Source organism: Chiloscyllium plagiosum, chromosome 16 (assembly GCF_004010195.1).
Source record: "Chiloscyllium plagiosum isolate BGI_BamShark_2017 chromosome 16, ASM401019v2, whole genome shotgun sequence".
NCBI lineage: Eukaryota > Metazoa > Chordata > Chondrichthyes > Orectolobiformes > Hemiscylliidae > Chiloscyllium > Chiloscyllium plagiosum.
In genome coordinates, this window is record NC_057725.1 from 30624199 (window position 1) to 30647976 (window position 23778).

Genomic DNA, 23778 nt, shown 5'->3' on the forward strand with positions numbered 1-23778 from the left:
ACCAAGTTTCCCAAACTAAACTAGTCCCATTTTGTTGCAGAATCATCCTCATGTCTGACCTCACAAATGGAAGGTGACGCATTGACAAAGCAGTTGAGAATGATTAGCCTGAAGAACTCTTGCAGAAATCTCCAATGACCACAACTATCTTCCTTTGCAGTAAATATGACTCCAACCAGTGGAGTTTTCCCCAATTCTCATTGGCTTCTTGATGCCAAAATTGGGCATGAGGGAAGTGTAACACAGAAACATAGAAAATAGGAGGAGTAGGCCATTTGAGCCTGCTCTGCCATTTAATATGATCTTGGTTGACAATCCAACTCAGTACGCTGCTCCTGCTTTCTCCCCATACTCTATGATCCCTTTAACCCCAAGGACTCTACCTATCTCCTTGAAAACATTCCTAACTGCTTTCTGTGGTAGAGAATTCCACAGACGTATCAGCCTTGGGGTGAAGAAATTTCTCATCTCAGTACTAAATGGCCTTACTTGGTATCCTTAGACTGTGACCTCTGGTCCTAGACTCCCTGGTCATCAGGAACATTCTTCTTGTGTTTACTCTGTCTAGTCCTGTTAGAACTTAAAGGTTGCTATGAATTCCCCCACCATTCTTCTAAACTCTAGTGCACATAGTCCTAACCAATACAGTTTCTCATCATTTTGTCAGTTGTGCTATCCCAGAATCAGTCTGATATATATTTGTTGCTTTCCTTCCATAGCCAGAACTCCCCTCTTCAGATACAGAGAACAAAGCTGCACACAACAATCCAATGTGGTCTCACCAAGGCCCTAGTACAATTGCAGTAAGACATCCCTGCTCCTGTACTCAAATCCTCTCACTATGAAGCCAACATAGCATTTGCCTTCCTCATTGCCTACTGCACTTATAGGCTTAGGTTCAGTGACTAGTGCGCAAGGGTACCCAGGTCTTGTTGCCTAAACTATTGCCATTCAAATGTTTTGTAACCTCACATTTATCCACATTATACCTCACCTGCTGAGCAGCTGCCCCTCTCTCAACCTGTCTAAATAAGCACCATTTTGGAAGCATCAAGACAAGGAACTAGTGTATGAATGTTGGGGCTACTGAGAAACTCAGAGGTATCTTAGGTGCTTGAGCACAAATCCCTAAAAGTGACACGGCAGGTTAACAGGGTAGTTAAGGCGGCATCAAGTACATTAGGTTCTATCAGTCGAGACACAGGTTATAAAAACAGGGAGGTTATGTTGCAGGTGTACAGAACTTTGGCCAAGCCAGAGCTGAAGTACTGTGTACAGTTCTGGTCCATAGGAAAGATAATGATTTGCACTGGAAGGGATGCAGTGTAGATTCACATTCACATTAGACACAAGACAACTATGAAAAAACGTTACTTTTTTTCTTTAAAAAGGCAAAAAATGGGAAAAACACTCTGGTGAGCCAATATTTCAAACATAAAGTCTAAAAAATTGGGAAGACTTTCATGGTCCAATGGATTTCCTGTCGCTGAGATCCCAATACAGTGCAACCTCAATTATCCGAACACCAATTATCAGAATTTCAGATTTTCCGAAAAAGGTCTCTAGGTCGCAATGCTTGGGTAAACTGTTATCTGAACATTTGATTATCCGAACATTCAATTATCCGAACAGAATACTCCCCAAACATGCTGTTCGGATAATTGGGGTTGCCCTGTTCTGAGTGCAGTAGAATTTTAAATCATTCTTTAGTTTAGATGGGAGTCAATTAGAAGCAACAGTTCAGTTTTTACAGTTTAGGAGGAAGTTAAAGGTATTGATTTCTGGAACATTTTCAGGTTTCCAGAATGTAATTTACTAAAATAAATATATAGAAATTACAGGAGAGAGGTCTTTCGTTTTACCACCAGATTTTCTTTGAGTTTTTTCTTTGAACTGACACACCTAGGTGTGTACTGAAACAGCAAAAAGGCTGTTACTAGGAAACTTTAAGCATGGGGCCTCCTGAAACAGTCTGTCCAAAATTAAAGACTTCATTTCATCTTTTATCTCCTTCTTCAAGCTTTGCATGCCTGCTTTCATTTGACATTTTGTAAACAGTGAGTGCTTTAAGGCACCTACTAAAATGTTGGCTTGGTTTGCCACGAAAATGTTCAAATGCTTCCTCCACAGACTTATTTTAAGGACTACGGGTTCCTTAAAATATACTTTAAAATAACTGCTTTGGCTGTAAAACACTTTAAGATACCCTGGAATTGTGAAAAATGCAATCTAAATATAAATTCTCTCTTACCTTTTCTCTGTCCCTAGTTGGTTGGTGCAAAGTCTGAAGCCAAACATTACCCAAGGCCAACATGGAATAGGTGTCATTTTGAGTTGATGGCTGTTTCAAGATTCTTTCAAACTTCTTTTGTCCTGGTCCCCATTCCTGCTTAGCCAAGTGAAGATTCCCAATCAGTGACCATGCATCTGGATGATCCTGAAGATAACATTAAAACAAATGGTTAACTTAAAATGTTGTTTTTGAGAGTAATTCATGAATAAGCATCCCTAAAGACTTCTCCTTCACAGCAGCAGCTCGAATTTCATTATTACACAAGAGTCAAAAGGAAATAAATAGATGTAGTTCAATACAACTGCTGGGCAAATCACAGTGTAGCAGAAAGTTGTATGAATGTCATCGATGCTTTCACCTTGACTGGGTCTTCAATGCTTAATGAATGTATATGAGATAATGTGCCTACATGTGCAAAGGTTTGCATATAGAGATCGAAGGGTGATGTCAATAAATCAGGTGAAAAATAACTGGAATAAGACTTTGCCAACTGCGGAAAGTTGTGACTTATGATAGACTGCCAGAGTTAAGTGCTTCAGGGACTGAAGTGGAGCAAGGGAGAGAAAGGTTTGGTCGTTTTCGTTTAAACATTTCAGCCTCCGGATATTGATTTTTTTCTCTTCCACAGGGAAAAGAGCCAGTTAATGGGTGAGGATCTGGCAAGTAATCACAGTTTACTTGGCTCTAAGGTTTAAAATAGTTTAGCTTGATCATGAGGCCTACTTGCTTCATTAAAGGACATCCCCTCAGGGCTGGAGAAGAAATAGGGGTGGGAAGGAAGGAATCCAGTTGGCATTGTTCACATTGATTCCAAGAATATCGAGGGAATAAAGGAGGTTCTGCTGACAAAATCTGAGTTGTTAGGAGCTAAATTATTAATTAGTATGCGAGTTAATTAAAATTGAGATAGCCCCATTGAGCAATTAGGAAGGTAAATGGCATGTGGCATTCAATTCAAGAGAATTTGAGTTCAGAAGTAGGAATGACATATTGCAGTTGTACAGGGTGAGGCCAAATCTGAAGTACTGTATGCAGTTTTGGTTACTTATTAAAACTACTTAGTAAGACAAGAGCTCATGATGTTGGGAAGGTGTATTAACATAAAGGATTGCCGAATTAATCGAGGACAGAGAGTTGGGATAAAGAGGCCATTTTGAGAATGGCAAACTGTAACTAGCACAGTGACACAGGGATCAGTACTGGGGCCAAAATTATGTACAATACATAATGATGACTTGAATGAGAGAAGTAAATGTACTCTCACCAAGTTTGCGGATGATGCAAAAATAGTTGGAAAAGCAAGTGGTGAGGATGACAAAATGTCTATAGATGGATACAGACAGTTAGGTGAGTAGGCAAAAACTTGGTAGACGGAATATAATTTGGGAAACATAGGAGGTTATGTACTATATCATGAAGAATAAAGTAGCTGAAAATTATTTAAATGGAGAAAGATTGCCAGAAACCCTTGGAGGGTTTTGGGGCCCTCTGTGCACTCGTGGAAAGAGCTAGCACGCAAGTTCAGCATTGTTACAGGAAAGAAAAATAGGAAATAGAAAAAATTTTTCAAAGGGAACAGACTGTAAAAATAGAGAAATCTTGCCAAGAGTAGACAAGGCACAGTTAGAATTCTGTGAATTTTAGTTCCTAAGGAATGCTAAGCTGGCATTAATGGCAATCCAGACAAGGTTGATTAGATTGAGCCAAAGTACAAAAGGATTTTACCATTAGGGAGGTAGAATAGATTGGGCCTGAACTTATTGGAATTGTGACCTTATTGAAACATACAAGAATCTTAGGGGCTTGACAGTTTAAATACAGAGTTTGTTTCCCTTTGTGGGATAGTCAAGATCAGAGGGCATAATCTCAGATCCAGAGGTCACCCATTTAAAACAGAGATAAGGAAGCATTTCTTCTATTGGAGGGTTGTGAATTTGTAGAACTCTTTACTACAGAGGTATGTAGAGGATTGGCTAATTATATTCAAGGCAGAGATGAACAGATTTTTAATCAGTAAGGAAATCAAGAATTTGGCAGGAAAGTGGAGTTGAGGATTATTAGTTCAGTCATGATCTCATCGGTTCATTTGTAGAAGAACCCACAAATCCCTTTGGGAATTTCACTTGAGCCAACCTGGTTGATCTGTAGAGCTTCTTTAAACCAATCAGAGGCTTCGTAAAAATTCCCCTTGTCTCTTGCCATGCAGCCCAAGCGTAGATAACCTGTATGGGGTTTGTTCAGAGAGAAAAAGTAAGTATAAAATCTCTCATTAAGTCATGCTACAAAGAATTCAGGATAGGCGAATGAACTATGGTGGAATAAATAAAAAAGGGTAAAGGATTCTCTGCCATTTATTTTATGCCTAAATGGCTACTTATGTGAACATTACAAAGCAAGGAGGAATTGATATGATTATTTGAACTCTTAAACATGCGAGGAATTGATATTAATATATCCTAACATTACTTAATACTGTACAGCCCCTTCAAGGAACTAGTTCGCTGAAAAACATTACACTGAACTAGAGATCTTATAACAGTCATGCACAACACTTGCAAATGATGCTTCCACTTATTTCAGGAACACAAGTCTTAATCTTAAGAAGTTCATTGCAAATTCTGGGAAGTCACAAAATGGAGCAAGCCACAAGTTTGCATTTTGTGATGGAATTTGAATAAGTCCTTAAACACTTAAAACAGTTTTCTTAACGAATAGCACTTCTATCAAGTTCATTTTCAGATTGTGTGCTGCTACTGCTAAGGCTGGCAATTACTGTCCATTGCTTGTTGTAGAGGCTGGTGCTGGGCCTTACGACTCAGTGGATCGATCTCAGGTTAGCTAACTGGAACTAGCGGACTTCCAAATATATCTGCTGGATCCTTATCTACTTACAGTCTATAGGTCAGGTGATTTAGATAAGGGTACTAAATATAATGTATTTACAGTTGCTGATGACACCAAGAAAGTAAATTGTCAAGAAAAGGTGGAGTGTCTGCAGAGAGATATGCAAGTTAATTGGACAAACATTTTGCAACTGGAGAATAATGTGGTAAATATGAACCGGTTAAATTTGGCAAGAAGAACACAAAAGCAGCATAATATTTAAATCGAAAGAAGCTGCAGAACTCTGTAGTAGAGAGCACGCTGGGTGACCTGGTACATTAGTCATGAAGTATACAGGTACAGTAAGAAGGCAAATTAATAGTTGTTGTTTAGTGCAAGGAGAGTAGAACATAAAAGTAGTAAAGTTTCACGACACTGAGACCACACCCCAAGTACGGTGTACAGCTACTTGAAAAAAAATTGTTTTATAAGCAAATCACAGAAGGTTCAGTTGACACATTCCTGGATTGAAGGGCTTACCTAATGAAAGAACCACCCCAGTTTGAGCCTGTGTTGAGTTTAAAAAAATGCACATCATCTTATTGATGCATGTAAGATATTCAGGGACTGGATAGGATTGATACTTGGAAGATGTTCCCTCTTGTAGGAAAGAATTAATCAAAGGGACATTGTTTAAAAATAGAGATAAGTTTTTTCTAATCTTTCAAAGGGTTAAGATTATAAAGTTCTCTTCTTGAGTAGGTGCTGGAGACTGGATCTTTAAATCTATTCAAGGCGGCGTTAAATAGATTTTTGACAAACAATCGAGTCAAAGGTTATTTTTTATAGATTGCAGACAAGAAAGTGGAGTTGAGACCACAACTAGATCAGATATAATCTCATTGAATGGCAGAGCAGGCTCAAAAGATCAAACAGCCTACTCCTGTTCCTAAGTCTTATGTTTCTAACTGCTGCTAGCATGTTTTGTATAATGGAGTGTTTCATTTTGAATACTTCAGAAGGCAATTAACTCCTGGTGTGGGATTGGTGTTACATATAGACCCAGGGTGGGTAAAAACACTGGTGAATCAAGTGATTTTTAATGACAATTGTAGCTTTCTTTTCACTGATCCCACTTGTTTTCTTCCAGATTCCAAAAAAAAGCTAAACTGTGAATTCTGAAAGCGATGGTGGCATCCAAACTCATTCTCTTGATTATTAACTTAGTCGACATAAATCAAATATATTATTAAAAAAAAAACACGAGGGCTGTCCTCAGTTTTCTGAATAAATATTTATCATCCTACCAATTAAGCACTAAAAATTATCATCTAGTTTTATATACTTCAGTGGTCTTTGTGGGAGTTTACTGTGCACAAAATTAGATGCTGGGTTTCCTAATTGCAATGGTGACTCCAGTTCAAGTTTATTTAATTACATTTAAGGTCCTTTGGGACATCTGGATGTCACCTTTCTGTTCCTCTTTTTTCTCAAATCACTCAGCATCTTCTCAAAATCATGATCAGCATAGCAGCTATAATAGGCAGATTTTCTCTACAACATGACTTCACTGTATAAACAAATATAATGCAAAACCTACAGACCATGACTAAAAACCATAGATTTACCCTTGACTAAATATGAAAAGCATCACTTCCCCTTCACCCAAGAAAATAAAATAGGTCCAAGGTAAACTTACAGTCCACATAATTTGGATGTTCTCTTAAAACATTCTTGTATAATACTTCGGCTTCATGGTATTCACACAGGGCCTCGTAGAGTCTGGCCAGGTTATAGGAAGTGGTGACTGAGATTGCATTGTAGTAATGCTCGTCATGCTCTGCTTCAGCCTTGGCACGTTCGAGTGATGCCAGGAAGTATTTCTGCCACAAAAGGACAACTCATTTTATTCGCAACTTAAAAAGCATCAAGTCTGTTGAAAGGGTCAATAACTATAGAATATCTATTATTCGAAAAAGCACGAGTGTTGTCCCCAGTATTCTGAATAAATATTTAACATTCTACCAATTTATCACTAAAGATAATTACCTGGTTTTATATTTCAATGGTCTTTGTGGCAGTTTACTGTGTGCAAATTGGCTGAATAGGAGGGGGAGGAGGAGCATAAGTTAATAAAATGGAGAGGAGCATAAGAGGAAGGGGACAGGAAAGGGATAGGGTAAATGGATGATGGAAGGAGAACGGCAAAATGCAAGGTAAGGAAGATGGCATTTTATATTATGCAATGATTAGCTCTCAAAGTTCTATGGGGAGAATTGTAAATGTCTGATTTAAATGCTCATTTAAATGCCTGATTACCTTGGCTTCTCCTAAGTTTCCCAGTCGGAAATGAAGTGCTCCAACATTGTTTAGGATTTCAGGAGGAACGTCAGCTTGCACCTTCTCCTGAAGGATTCTTGTAGCTGTCCCATAGGCTGATAGGGCACCCTACAAACAGAATTCAGCAAGGCCCCATTAATTAATATAGTTGTGTCGGAAAATGCCCCCATGTGTGAATATTGCACAGGAATACATGAAAAACGAAGGAGGAAGAAAGGCCATGCAGTCCATTCTGACACCCTATAATTTCTGTGTCACTGATACTATGCCTGACATTACCCCAGGCATTTATTGACTATTGCTGAAACTTATTCCATCATCTAATCTAAATTTTGATATACTTTAAATACCCTGGACGTGGATACGCATGACATCATTTCAAAGTTTGCAGATGACACAAACTTGGAAATGTAAAGAGGATAATATAGGACTTTAGGATACATAAAGACTGATGAAATTAGCAAGTGCACAGCAGATTGAAATTTAATGCAGAGACATTAAGCTTGGCCATCTCTTCAGAACAGAGGCATCAACAAATCAAAACTTAAAGCAGCTTCTGTCCCTGGTTTCCACTGCCATCACTGACAACAGTGTGATTCTTTTTGTTCAAAGAAATGCAGACATCATTGGCAAGGCCAGCATTTATCATGTATTACTAAATGACTTTGAAAGGACTGTGGTTGCTTAACGCTGCTAAAAGGTTGCCTTCTTGAATTGCTGCGGTCTGTGTTGTACAAGTACATTCACAGCGCTTTTAGGAAGTTCTAGGAATTAGAGGTGGTGAGTTTGAAATTCTTGGTAAAGAAGCCTTAGTGAGTTTACCTCTATGCCCATGTTCTCTATACCAGTGTCAGTTTGAGAGATAGAGATTGCTGGTTCAAATTCTACTCTAGATCAATGCTGACAAATGCAAAGCAAAGAACATGGGGCAAAAATGTTTGGAAAACAATTGACCTGCTGCAAACAAATACACTGGTCATATATTTCATTTGTGGACAAAACCTCACTGGTTGTAAAGCACTTTTGGTCATCCTGAGGTGGTGACACAGTGATATATAAATACAAACCTTTTCTTTTTCTAACATCTACCTACTGAAACAGAATAAGTCAGAATATTGATCAGCGATATCAATAACTACAGATCATAATCATCATCTCCATTTCTTTCAGGCAACAGTTGTTGGTAATTATTCTACCATTTGTCATTTGCAGCTCCAACTGAACCATCTTTGGTTGTATTCATCTGCTCCATTATTACGTCCTTTTGCTTTACTTTGTTATTCATTTTCTTAAACTTCTCTTATTTTGTAGCCTTTTAGGAACCTACCCTTTTTTAAATGCCACTGCACACTTACGAAGCACTTGTGTTTGCTTAAATATTGTTACACATCTAACATCTTCCACTTAGGATGAAAGATCTGAAACATCAAGTTTACTTTTCTCTCCACAGATACTGATGCACTGAGTATCTTTCAGCACCTTCCCTTATTGTTGATTTGCAGCAAAGTATTTTACATCTATACCTGAATATCTGATTGTTCAAGGATCTGAGCTAGCTCAATCCAGGCCTCTACATCATCTGGGTATTGTTCAGTCACTTTCTTTAAATGTCCCTTAAAAACAAGAGAATATAGTTTAAAAGATTTGCAACAATTTATTGACACAATAAAACAAGTAGAGCTAAACTGAGCAAAATAATAATTCCCAGGTGCTTACCTTTGCAACCTCTCTCTTCTCCTGCTCGTCTGAGGTGGCATACAGTGAACCTAGAATCTTCATTGTTTCATAATTGTTGGGATAGGCCTTGAGAACTTTCTCGAAGCACTGCGCTGCATTCTCCTTGTCCCCTCGATAAATGTACATCTGTCCCAGGCCAAAGAAAGGCAGGACAAAGGTAGTGGAAGCAAACTGGGTGGCTTGATAGTAGTATTGAAAAGCCTGGTCATAATCACCCTGCGAACACACAAATGAAGAAGTATGGTGTATGTCAACGATGAGGTCCTAAGCTTAGCTCACACTCCAGGTACTCAACAAACCAGGGCAAAAGACCCTTTTAATTTATATTTATATATAGAAATGGAGCTGCCTTTTCTCAATTAGGTATAAAAAGTGCAGTGCATGGGCAAGTGAGTCACACCTTCGTTCAGGTAAAATGAAGAACAGACCTCACCAATAATTCACAAAACTCCAGGAGTTGCAGGAAGGGAATCAGTCAGACATTGACCTAATTCTTTACCCGAAGTTAAATAATTTCAATTTCTCACTCTGCCCTTTTTTTTCCTGATTGCTGCAAGAATTTTTAGAAAGAGCAAAAGGGTCCAATGATTCTCTTCCTCCCTTTACTTCTGATCTCAACTCAGCCAACTCATCTTTCTTTCCTTTCTGAATAAAAAGATTATCAAATTGTGGACTGAACCCATTTGTAATGTCAACTCCCAATAGTCTTCTGATAACCCACTATCCTGTACCTCTGTACGCTAAAGTTCACCAGCTTCCTCATTTTCAAACTTGTGTTTCTGCATTTTCCACCTTGTTGCATGGTGAATCATTCATCTGATTAATTCAACTGACAGTCTTCACAAACTGGAAAACTATAAGGGGCCATCTTGAAATCCCATTACTAAAAACAAGGCTTTTTTTTTCCAACCTTTACTGACAACTTGGACAATTTTTGACCAATTTAGAGATTGGGTGGGTAAGGATTGAGAGATAAATAAATCAAAGCAGCTAAATGGAATTGAGATGTTAATTCAATTGAATGGCAGGGGAGGCTCAAGAAAATGCATGGCCATCTGCTGTTACTAACTTGCTGTCGGTTAATATTTAAGTCCAAACAAGCTGACTTCCCTATTGTAAACTGGTACGATGATCACACAAGCTGGATAGAAAGTTAACTCACCTGTACATGAAAGGACCTAGCCAGTTGATAACAGCTTTCTGCTTGCATAGCCTCCACCTCAGTATTATGGAAGGCATGAAGAGCTAGGTGCTGTACTTTGCTGTAATCCTAGGAAGGGACAGAGAAACAAATCAAGAAACTGAACCCTATGGCACCATATTTTAAACAAACCATGTGTGAGTGTGACTGATAAAAATTTGAATCTTCAGTTTTTCCTACTTGATGGTTTGAAGGGTAGCAGACTTTCTTCCATAAAATCATTCCTCAGCCAATTGGGTTTTTCCAACAATCCAACAGCTTCACTGTCACTTTAATTGAATTCAAATTTTCTGAGATTGCGCTAGTGGGATTTGAACTATGTGTGATGGATTACTGGCCCAGGATCTTAGATTAATGATCTGTCAACATCACAACTACAACACCATATCCATATACGTACACCTTTGTACCTTTTTGAAGAAGAAGTGATTGGCCAGGTGGTTTAATACCATGGGGTTGCTGGGATCGATTGTGTAAGCTCTTGAGAGTAGTTGCACGCCATTTTTGATGGAATCAGCCTTGGGAAATAACAAAGGGCTGTGAGTTCAATTTAGCCAATACACTCAACACAAAATGATCACATGAACAGTGAGCTCAGCCACATTAATGCCACAAATCAACATTCACCTGACTGGTTTTAGACACCTCTCATTTTGCCAACAGAATGTCACGTTTTCAGGGAACCCTGCACAATCAATTATGTGAACATGAGAACCATAAACTTTCAGGAACAGAAAGAGAACATGAAACCAAACCTGTTCTGACTTTATTGTAGAACCAAATAAATGTGTAACTATAATTTCTCTCCATCCATTCTACCTGAAAACAGATTTTGTTGCTCCTTGAACCCTCTGTTTCCCATTAATTTATCCCACAACAAAATAATCTGATACAGTAAATGTGGGCAGGCAGGTGGGATAAGTGATCTATGAACACAGGTATAAGGGAAAAAGCAAAACTTGAATTTATAGAACAAACTTGGTTATCCGAACGTCAATTAGCTGAATTTCGGATTATACGAACAAGATCTCAAGGTGCTGTAAAAATTTTATCTGTTATCCGAACAAAATATGCCCCGTCTGTTTCGTTCGGATAATCGAGGTTGTTCTGTATAGGATTTATACAATGTTCCAAAACACTTTACAATAAAATACCATCATGGTTGGTTGAAATGTAGAAAATTGAACAGTCAATTTATACACAGCAAGATCGTACAGATCACAGGACAATAATCATGTAATCCTATTTGGTAATGCTGACAGACGGGTAAATACTTGTCCAGGACACAGAACTCTCCTACTCTTTGAGCAGTTTTGAAGAAGCTTTAGTTTAATTTTTCAACTGAAAGTGCAGCACTCTCTTAATAATGTACTAGGGCTATCAGTTTACATTAAGTGCTTAAATCCACTGATGCGGGACTTGAACCCAAAACATGTTGAGTCAGATATTTCAGCACCACCCACTGAATCATAACTGTAGGTAATTAGCAAAAGGAATAGAGGAGAAGAGCAGGAAAAAATAATTCAAAGTTTTAAATAAACATTGAGTAAATTCTTAAAAAGGAAACAACTGCAGGACTAAAGAAAAAGCAGCTGGAGAAGGTATAATGGCCAGACAGTTTCCTTCTGTGCTATTCTACGAAGACAAAAATAATTGTCTATCCTTAGGAATCTGGCATTTCTGAAGTTAGGATGATGCAGCTATTCTGGGGTTGAGAGGGCTTTTTTGTTGGGATCTCCAACAGTTTTGAATATCACTGTTCTGTTGCATTAGATTGCCTGTAGAAATACTTTAAAATTGTTTCCTTACAAATTAGTCCAATTGTGATTCGCTTGAGAAATGTTATTCAACAAAAGACATTCTGTGAATGCAAGTCATCATTTATCCATTTTAAATCTAGTGATAAAAGTAACTATGTTTGACAGATTTGGTGAACCTGTTCTTTGTCAGTTCTGCTGTCGCTCCCAGAGTACAATAGAATCCCAAATAGGTAACTCACTTCTTTGTTGTTCAGTTCCAGGACAGCCAGCCCCACCAGTGCTCCGACACATTTAGGGTTGAGATCCAGAGCCCTTCCAAATGCAAGGCGAGCTTTCTCTAGTTTACTTAGCTTCACAAAGCAATGGCCCATTCCCAGCCGAACCTCAGCTATGGAAACAAATAACACGAATCACGATGTGATCAACTTAACACAAACATTTTCTTATTCTTTCATGCAAGAAGTGATATTTCTAAAGGATTTTAACAGGGCAAACTGGAAAAAGAAACATTTTCACTGGTCTGACAATCTGCACTAGAGCTCATAAATTCATTGTGAGAAGAACAAAAGGAATGAGTGTTCTCTAAAAATATATGGAGTTGTTTTGATACAGAAAAAAAATTAGTGGAAAACAACTGAATAGCTGACAAACAAAAATTTAGAAGTACCTAGGAAGAGGTAGAGAGGGACAGGTGTTTCTAAGGCCAACACAATCATTATAGGGTAAATGACCTGTCTATAGACTACAATTCCATGATTCAATATACTAAATGACATATACTTCATGTAACTGAGGCAGAATTAGAGTAGAAAGCTAGACTGAATTCCCAATTTGATTATCAACCAGCCACTTTTGCTGCCATATGCATTTATAACTTAAAACCTTATTCCATCTGCTGCTGAGGCAGAGTGACAATATCTGGTAAACAGACTGCAGCAATTTCTCATGGTTTCCTTAACAACATCTTCCAAATCACAACTTCCACCACCATAGGAGGATAAGGGCAGCAAGAGTATGGAAACTCCACAACATCAAAGTCCCTTCCAAATCAAATACAATCCTATTAGGAAGGTTTATGGTACTGTTAGAATTATTTTGAAACTTGGGTGATAAAGTGGACAGAGTCAAGTATAGTATTAAGTTTGATTTCGACGTAAGGATGATCCTTATGGGTAAGCTGGTTTTCTGTTTAGTGCCATGCAGCAAAAGGTGCCAAATAATAAGGCAGGAAGACTGTAACATCTTATAAAACTTAGCAGCAGGAATGAGAAGCAAAAGTTGAAAGCTACAATAGCTAGGGCATGAGCATAGCGCTTTCTGATCTGTTTTTGTTGGAGAGGGTGAGGAAGTAAAGAGCAGGGTACTGCTTCAAACCGAAGAATAAAGCACTGGGAGAAGTTACCCACATCCACTATTTTTTAAGATACAAGTAGAAATTTCAAGGGAGGGTGCTCAGGAGTCTCAACAGCATTACTTGCTTCCTATTTATTATCAGGAATTGGAGAAGCCCATCCAACCACTGATGCTTTATCCAGCAATGCAATTAGATCATGAATCAATATCTCATCTTTCAATATGGTACTTCACAACTTCTGAACTGAACATTAAGTTCAATAATTTCAGATCCTGTATATTTCAGATAGCTGGTGCAGAGTAATGATTATGCTGTTACTATTGTACAATTCTTAAAGACACACAGTTTCTATACTTATCCTCGTACTATCCCTATTTCCTTGCACCATAATCTCTTTGATATTTAATCTCTTCCTCATTACAGACTATAAGACCTTCCCATTTGTTCTTTATCCTGTCCCAGTCTCTCTACTTGCACAAACACTGTTATAACCTGAAAGTTTTTCAAGTTCTGATAGAGTGTCATCAACCTGAAAGGTCTGTTTCTCACTTCACAAATGCTATCTCACTTGGTCAGTATTTCCGGCAAATCAGATTGCCAGCACTGTTTTGCTTTCATCCTTTAATCATTTGCATGCAAGAGATTACAAGCCCAGTCCTTGCAACTTGTTGTTATAACTAAGGAGAGGCAGGGGATTAGTAATAATGCCATTCAACTAACAGTCCAAAACCCCAGGTCAATATCCTGGGGAGATTAGGTTGAATACTGCCATGACGGATGGTGAAATTTGAATTCAATAACACCCACTCCCTCACTGAGGCTGCCAGAGTTTTCTCAATGGCCTACAGGAGGCATAGAAAGTCTTGTGAATGAAATTTAATTTATTAGCCACCACTAAATTCAAGTGAGCTCAAGAACAACTGATGTCAGGTTTCCTGACTAGCCACATCAACCCCATCCCACACAACCCAATGTCCATCTTACTGCGACTGCTTTTATATGGCTCAATTTTTATCAATTTTTATTAATGGGCGGCATGGTGGCTCAGTGGTTAGCACTGCTGCCTCACAGCGCCGGGGACCTGGGTTCAATTCCCGCCTCAGGTGACTGTCTGTGTGGAGTTTGCACATTCTCCCCATGTCTGTGTGGGTTTCCTCCGGGTGCTCCGGTTTCCTCCCACAGTCCAAAGATGTGCAGGTCAGATGAATTGGCCATGCTAAATTGTCCAGAGTGCTAGGTGCTTTAGTCAGGGGGAAATGGGTCTGGGTGGGTTACTCTTTGGAGAGTCAGTGTGGACTTGTTGGGTCAAAGGGCCTGTTTCCACATTGTCGGGAATATCATCTTCACTGTAAACAGAACATCAGTTGTAATGGATTTTCTTATTGATCTTATACTATTATCCGTGGTGTTCCCAATCCTCTATCCTTGGACCCCTTCCACTTTGCAAAATTACCCTGCTCCTTGGATGCTACCTCACCTACTGTGCTTTTCCAGCACCACACCATCTCAACCCCCCTTCTACTTCGCCTTCTTCCTGCATTTAACAACATCGTCTGAAAGCATGATGTTCATTTTTACATGTACGCTGACAACACCCAGCTCCACTCCAACACCACTTCTCTCAACCAATAATTCTTCCATCATTAGTGGTCACATCTTTAGCTGCTTAGGCTCCAAGCTCTATAATTCTCTTCCTACAGCTCTCCACCTTGCATATCATTTGACTGAGTATCTCCTTGTATAACTTGGTGTAATACTTTGTCTCATAATAGTCCTGTGAAGTACCTTGAAACATTTTAATATGTTAAAGATGTTCTATAAGTTGCAAGTGGTGAAAAATTAGTTGGTCAGAACCGACAAGAATACAAGGAGGTTGCAAAGGAAGCATTAAGAAAGGTATTCTTGAATATTAAATTTCAGAATATGAACAGAATTATCAAGCTGGCCATTTATTGCCCATTCCATCTTGTCCTGAAGAGGACTTCAATGGCCAATAGCAGGTTGATAATCTCACTAACTTATTGGATCTTTTTGAAGGGAAGTTAAGAATCAACCATGTTGGGGGGAGGGGTGCAGGACTCGAGTAACACAGACAGAAGTGACATATGGTTTTAATGAGATAAGGAGAGATTTATTTCTTTTTCCTAATGGACATTAGTAAAACAGTTGACATTTTGCACCAATCTGAGCGCTTCCTGGAAACTTGCTATATCTAGTAATTTGTGAAGTAATATCAAAATTGTTTGAACTTAAGAGTTCAAAAATTGTTACATGTGAATTCACTCTCTGGATTATTAATTCAATATCACAATCACTGCCAATCTGTATCTGCCTGTGGGTATGGGCTTACAAAGGAGGCTTTTGAAGTAAATGTATTCAGGAATAGGTTTAGAGGGATAGATGTGACCCTAGTTATGGTTTTCAAATTATGATCTTATGCTTCGATTTGCACAGCAATTCATACTTTAAACAAACTTTTTGTATTCAGTACAGTCTAAATCCTCACAACAATTATTAAAGGTAAATTAAATGGCATATTTACAAGAAGGTAGTTGTGGGTTAACCCACTGTTAATAAAGTTTACTTGAATCTTCATTGAGCCTGGGGCCAGCAGTGTGAATTACTCCTCACCTGGGCATCCAGGATTGGTCCGAAGGGCCTTCTTGTAATAGGCCAAAGCACCTCTGTAATCTTTCTTATTAAAAGAAATACAAGCTTTACCTGAGAAGAGAAAATAAAGAGACGCTCAACAAAAATTAACTTGATTATTCACTCAGAGGGTTTTAAAACTGCAGCTTCAGAGACCCAGCAGTCCAGTCATGAAGTCAGTTCTGTGTTTATAAATTTGCTCTAGTTGAGTTTGGTGCATTGCAGGTTTAAAATTAGACACTCTTGAAATCATTATCTCATTGGCAAATAAAACACTAAATTAGATAAATGCCTAACCAGGTGGCTTAGTGCCTACAGCCTTGTCTACATTGCTCACACCCTCATCTGAGTTTCAAGGTTTTAGGTTCAATCACAACATGAGGTTTCACCACATAATCAGGGCCCACAGTTCCACATTAGTACTAGTGGAACACTAAACTGTCAGAGGTGCTGATTTGGGTTAAGCATGGATCAAAGGCCTGTCTGTCTGTCAGATGTGTTATGCTCCAAAATGTTAGGCATTGAAGAAAAAGCTGGAGCCAATCTTCCCTTACATTTATTCTTAGACATAAATGGTACAGACAACCACAGTATCAGTCTGTTTCTACCTATGGTTGTTTTATTATTTACATTCAATTGTAAGAAATAGGTGGATGCAAAAAAAGAACAAACAATACTATGTGAAGAGGTATAGTGGTATTTGCCCTGGTTGACTTTCACCTATCAACTAACAGCTAAACAAATTATCTGCATATTTAGCTTACTGCGGTTGATAGGAGCTTCTTCTGAGCAAATTCACAGCTGTAATTCCTTCAGTACACCAAGAATTACTACTTAATTAGTTCTAAACAGCCTTTAAGAAGTTCAAACGTAATATTTTTTCTTCATAGCTGTAGCCAACTGCAGGTTAGCGACACTATATAGTTTGAATCTGACATGTGGCTCCATGGCATGTACCCATACGATTTATAAAGAATTTGGACACTTCTCCTGACCTAACTGCTCATAATCAATTCTACTTTGCTGATCTGCCTCTTCTCTCAGCAGAATCAAAAACCATTGAAAACTCACTTTGATAAAGTTCTTACCCAAGAGTGCAGGGATGTTATTTGGTGACTGATTTAGCACAAAGTTGAACTGTGCTTCAGCTTGGTCCATTTTATCCCCCTCCAACAGACAGAAACAGGCTCTACCCAGCAAGTGATTCTAAAGACAAACAGTATGAACAAGGTCAGACAGTACACTCTGCAAGCAGAAAATACGTCAATTATATTGAATTTACTGCACAGTAACAGGTTATTCCAGGCAATATTTCCATACCACACTTCATCTCATTCCAACAACTTTCCAATCCTTCCTCCTTCACGTATTTATCTGTTTTCCCCCAAAATCCATTTATGCTTTTCTCTCTTACTACTCATTGGGGTAGCAAGTTAGATATCACCTGAAATTCCCTTTTGGTATTTTATATTTATTGCCTCTAGTTCTGATCTCCCCCATAAATTGATGCATCTTTTCCTTTCAAAATGTTCATAATTTTAAAAACTTTTCAAATGAGTATTTCAGACTTAGTTTCCAGAATAACTAGGGCTAGTATTTCTCAATCTTACTCTATGACAAGGACATGTTAGTTCATTCAAATGCAAAGGAGCAAGATTTAATTCAGCAAGTTGCCTTTTTCTATTGAATCTGAGAGTAATTTGAGTCTTGGTTATGCCTAATGCAGAGTGTGTGTGTGTCATGCAACTTTTGTACTTCATGGTTCCCTAAGCTCCCTCAATCTCTTACTTGATCAGTATATACCATCCCTTATCCTCAAAGCTTGAAAACTTACCTGGTCATACATGATGATTTTATCAGCCATGGTGTACAGCAAGGTAGCTTGCGTGATAAGCTCTTTCTTTGCATCTTTATTCTTCTCTTTCCGAGCCTGTTGCACATAGTAAGCAGCAAGAGTGTCCAGACATGTCATCTGGTCTTTCTCATGATCTCGATAATCCAGGTTTCCATCAATACGGGCAGCTTCTAGTAACTTTACGAAATCTTCTGTCTTTCCTTGTTTGAAGTACTCCAGCTATAAGATAAGAAAGGTTTTAATTTGCCTGTGAGAATGAAAATAAATTCTAAGAGCCCTTTAATTTCATCATAAGATTACTTTCAATCCAATACTTTTTTAAAACCAATATTTTCTTGCCAAATAATCGATATGCATAGCTAGTCCTATAGCTAACATCAGGGAAAAACAGTCAAAAAAGGCATGGCTTCTCCATGACCTCACTTCAGTCATCTTCATACATTTGGCTAGTATATAAATAAAATCAACTGACCACAGATTTAAAACTGATAATTGAGTAAGAATTTGCTGCTTTTTGTCAGAAAGAGTTCCACACTTCTATCAACTGCTGCATGAAGAAGTGTATCCTAATTTTTGTCTTGATTGGCTTGACACTGATTTCAAAGTTAAGCCTTTTTCTTAGATTTCTGCCACCAACCAAAAAGGTTTAATCTCTTCAATTTAGTCAGATATGACCTACCCATCACAAATCCATGCTAATTTTCTCTAATCTGGAATCTATTTTTGGTGACAGATTCCATTAATGTCTCTATAAGTGACATTAATTAGATGAGCAACCTCCACTTGTCAAGCCAAATAAGTTCCAATAATACTCATGTGGCTAGTCACCATTCATCCACCATATTAAATGTTGGCTCCCTCCACCAGCGGTGCACAGTAGCAGCAGTGAGATGCATTGAAGCAATGTGTAATGGCTTCTTTGACAACTCTTTCCAAACCTATGACTCTACCACCAAGAAGAGCTAGGGCAGCAGATGCATTTGAAAGTTTCTCTCCAAGCCATGCAACACTCATTTGGAACTTTATTGCCATTAATTCACTGACACTGGGTTAATATCCTGGAATAGCCTCCTAACAACATTGCTTATAACAAAAGAACTGCAGGAATTCAAGGAGGAGGCTTATTCTCACCTGTTCAAGAGCAATAATCACTGAACAATAAATGCTGGCTTTACTAGCAATGCACACTTCCAATACAGAAGGATAAAATGATCATAAAATGTCCAAGTGATATTACTTAATAACTTATGACTTTTAGAATTATAGACAGAAGAAAGTCAGTCCACCCATCTTATATTTGTGCAGACTCTTTGAAAGAACTAACTATTAATTGCTGGTCTTTCCTAAAGCCCTTTTTGGAAAAAAATCAAGTATTTTTCAAATCTCTTTTGAATGTTCATACTGAATCTGCTTCTACCACTCTTCTAGGCAGCACATTCCAGATCACAGTCTACTATGGAAAACAATGTCTTATTTCCACCTTGGATTTTGTCCCCACCTTAGCTAAATCTGTGCCCTCTGGTTACGGAACCCCTTGCCATTGCAACAGCTTCTCCTTATTTACTCTAACAAAATCGCTCATTAAATTGAATACCTCCCTTCCCTTAACCTCCCTTGAGAGCTAAGAGCAGCAAGGAGGGGACATGAAAGGTCCTTAGTCGGTAGGATTAGGGAAAACCCTAAGGCTTTCTATAGGTATGTTAGGAATAAAAGAATGACTAGGGTAGGAATAGGTCCAGTCAAGGATAGTAGTGGGAAGTTGCGTGTGGAGGCGGAAGAGATTGGGGAGACACTGAATGAATACTTTTCTTCAGTATTTACTCAGGAACAGGGCATTGTCGTCGATGCGAATACTGAGTCACAAATAAGTAGAATGGATGGCTTTGAGGTATGTAGAGAAGAGGTGTTGGAAATCCTGGAAAAGGTGAAAAAAGATAAGTCCCCTGGGCCTGATGGCATTTATCCTAGGATTCTCTGGGAAGCAAGGGAGGAGATTGCAGAGCCATTGGCCTTGATTTTTATGTCCTCTTTGTCGACAGGAGTAGTGCCAGAAGACTGGAGGATAGCAAATGTGGTTCCCTTGTTCAAAAAGGGGAGTAGGGATAACCCTAGTAACTATAGGCCGGTGAGCCTCACTTCTGTTGTGGGCAAAGTCTTAGAGAGAATTGTAAGGGATAGGATTTATGCACATCTAGATAGGAATAATGTGATCAAGGATAGTCAGCAAGGTTTTGTGAAGGGCAGGTCGTGCCTCACAAACCTTATTGAATTCTTTGAAAAGGTGACGAAGGAGGTTGATGAGGGGAAAGCGGTAGATGTGGTATATATGGATTTTAGTAAGGCGTTTGATAAGGTTCCCCATGGTAGGCTACTGCAGAAAATACGGAGATATGGCATTGAGGGTGAGTTGGAGGTTTGGATTAGGAATTGGCTGGATGGAAGAAGACAGAGGGTAGTAGTTGATGGCAAAGTTTCTTCATGGAGTGCCGTCACTAGCGGTGTTCCGCAAGGATCTGTTTTGGGACCATTGCTGTTTGTCATTTTTATAAATGACATGGAAGAGGGGTTAGAAGGTTGGGTAAGCAAGTTTGCGGATGATACGAAAGTCAGAGGAGTTGTTGACAGTGAGGAAGGATGTGGCAGGTTACAGCAGGATATAGAGAAGCTGCAGAGCTGGGCAGAAAGGTGGCAAATGGAATTCAATCTATCCCAGTAACCTGGCTTTCTTCATTGCCTTCCTATAGACTTCAGAACCTAGAAGCCTTCTTATAACAGTAAATGTCTTCCATCACTATAACGTTCCATATCTCTGTTAGTATATACAATACTCTCCTCCCTGAAACACCCCCTGTCTGTGCCTCTCAGACTGCCTGCCTCTCCCTACATCCATCCCTATTCCTGTCTCCAGAATCTAATCCAGCGTATGGAGTCAGCTATTACGAGGGGGCATAGCTTTAAATTAAGGGGGGGTAGATATAGGACTGAAGTTGGGGTAGGTTCTTCACTCAGCGAGTCGTAAGTTCATGGAATGCCCTGCCAGTAGCAGTGGTGGACTCTCCCTCTTTATGGGCATTTAAGCGGGCATTGGATAGGTATATGGAGGATAGTGGGTTAGTATAGGTTAGGTGGGCTTGGATCGGCGCAACATCGAGGGCCAAAGGGCCTGTACTGCGCTGTATTCTTCTATGTTCTATGTTCTTTGTACTAGTCAAAACAATCCTAGCTTCTCCAGTTTTTACATAACTGAAGTCACTAATCTTAATGCTACTCTTTGCCCCACCTCCAAAGCCTTAACACTAAAGACATTGCCTTGTATAATGGTCCTTATACAGAAAAGCACAAGTTCCTTGAAGTGTACTCTACATTTCAAATAATAAAGCTAAGGAACTTGTATGCTTTCTTGATAGCTGTGCTGCCACCTTTAAATATTTGTGAACCTATGCCTATGTGTCTGTTCCCACACCCACTGTAAAATTATACCATCCCGTTTATATTGCCTCTCTGATTTCTTTGCAAAAATATGTTTATTTTATAATTCTGAGTTAAATTTCATCTGCCACGTGTCTGCCTATTTCAGTAGTCAATCTATGCCCTTCAGAAGCTTGCTACTATCATCCTCATAGTTTACAACCTCTGAAAGCTGCATGCAAACTGCAAATTTTGAAAAATGTCTTGTATATCTGAATCTAGGTCATTAATCAGTAAGATCAGTAAACCTTCAGGTCTCATTACTGCATGCTGCCTTTCAGTCTGAAAAGTACCATTCATCACTCTTCTAGAGTTTCTGACCCTTAGTTAATTTTGCATCCAAGCTGCCACTGCCCTTGAGCATATGGGCTATAATTTTGCTAATACAACAATGTGGTACTTTATCAAATGTCTTTTAAAAATTGACACAATCACACCTTTCTCCATTGCTTCATTGAACAATTCAATTAGAAACAACTATCCTCTATTTTATGTTGACTGCCACTTACAAATTTTCTAAGTGACAATTAATTTATCTTAGCTTCCATAAGATTGCCCACCACTGTTAGCCCAACTGACCAATTATGTGTTTATCTTTTTCTCAAACAGATGCAATTTGTAATCCTCTGATCATCTAGCACCACCCCATATCTCAGGCAGATTAGAAGCTTGGGTTCACAGCCTCCACAATGTCAACTCCTCAGTTAGTTCATCAAGACACCTCAAGTAGACCAGGGACATTTCAACCAAATGATGCCAACCTTTCAGTGACATTCTCTTATCTAAATTTCTCTTATTCAAATCGACGGTCAGATTATTGCTGGATATTTATAATTGTCCTTCTTTACATCTCCGTAAGAAGTACTGAAATACAAACCGCCAAGGCCATCCATATGTGGAGCTGGGTGTGTTCTTGCTTGAGAATACTGATGACTTCATCTCCCTCTGGTAGCTGGTCAAAATCAAGCTCAATGACCTAAGGAACAACAGTGAAATATAGGTTAGATATGGCTATCCGCCACTCCCTTACAACCAATTAATGTTGCCATAGTGGCTATGTTACTGGACTAGTAATCCAGAGGCTGGACCAATGATCCACAGGCTTGATTTAAAAACAGATGGAAAATTTAAAATCAATAAAATAAAACATGAAAGAAAAAGGTGATCTTGGCAATAATAGCCGTCAACTACTGTATTGTCACAAAACCGATCTAGTTCACTATCTGTTGTCTTTACTTGGTCTGTCCAATGTGACTCCAGATCAACAACAATGGTTTGAATTTTAACAACTCACTGAAATGGCCTGGGAAGCTATTCATTGGAGTTCAAGATATCTCACCACTTCCTTACGAGCAACTTGGAATGGACAGTAAATGTTAACATGAATAACATCAGCCACATCTTGTGAATTCATTTTTAAAAACTGCTTAGCACCAGATCACTCTGCCAACAGAGGCAATACTCAAATAAAATGACTGGCCAAACTTCATCCTCATCGGTTTTCAGGAGGAAGCATTTTCCTTGATTAATTTAATGGAGGCAGAAAATCTGAATTAGGTACAGAACACTCAAACTTTTAATATTATTATCTTTAAGAGTAAAAAAACTGAGCTGAAGTTTCAGATGGGTACATTCCTTCAAGACTGTCTGCATTTATGGAAATATCCAAAATACTCCACAGAAATGTGGAAAACTGATCATTCAAAGTTTAGAAGGTAACCAACAGCTTAGTAACAAAGAACAATAACTTGCATTTATAAAGCACCTTTAACACAGTAAACCATGCCAAGATGCTTCACAGGATTCATTATAAAACAATTTGAGACAGAGCCATATAAACAGCTATTAGGGCAGGTAACCAAAAACTTAGCCAAACAGGAAAGTTTTAAAGAGTGTATTAAAGAAAAAGAGGAGAGCTGGAAAAGTCTAGGGAAGGAGTTCCAGAAATTCGGGTCTAAGTAGCTGAAGGCATGATTACCGATAGTGGAGTTTAGGGGATATGGAAGGATTTGAAAACAAGGATTTTAAAATCTATACATTGGCAGACACAGAGTAGAAGGGTAACAAGTCAATGCAGACATGTCCACTCAGTCATACAGCACGGAAACTGACCCTTTAGTCCATGCCAGTCACAATTCCAAACTGAATTAGTCCTTCTTGCTTGTGCTTGGGTCCATCAGTCCATATTCCTCCAAATATTTCTTATTCAAATACTTATCCAGAAGTCTTTTAAACGTTGTGACTGTACCCACATCCATCACTTCCTCTCAAAGTTCATTCTGCACACGAACCACTGTG

General features: G+C 38.8%; 1 protein-coding gene across 2 annotated transcripts in view; it reads right to left on the reverse strand.

Annotated features, from left to right (window-relative positions):
* Nucleotides 1–23778, reverse strand: part of ctr9 (CTR9 homolog, Paf1/RNA polymerase II complex component) — a 60705-nt gene that overhangs the window by 33300 nt on the left and 3627 nt on the right. For both annotated transcript variants that reach the window (XM_043705682.1, XM_043705683.1), the window contains exons 2-14: nt 22358–22456; nt 17992–18231; nt 17246–17363; nt 16140–16229; nt 12394–12542; nt 10805–10912; nt 10356–10463; nt 9173–9409; nt 8980–9069; nt 7436–7564; nt 6816–6999; nt 4427–4515; nt 2252–2437 (exon numbers count right to left, since the gene is read on the reverse strand). In XM_043705682.1, the coding sequence (XP_043561617.1) occupies nt 2252–2437; nt 4427–4515; nt 6816–6999; nt 7436–7564; nt 8980–9069; nt 9173–9409; nt 10356–10463; nt 10805–10912; nt 12394–12542; nt 16140–16229; nt 17246–17363; nt 17992–18231; nt 22358–22456 (1827 nt within the window). The remainder of the gene's footprint in view (nt 1–2251; nt 2438–4426; nt 4516–6815; nt 7000–7435; nt 7565–8979; nt 9070–9172; nt 9410–10355; nt 10464–10804; nt 10913–12393; nt 12543–16139; nt 16230–17245; nt 17364–17991; nt 18232–22357; nt 22457–23778) is intronic.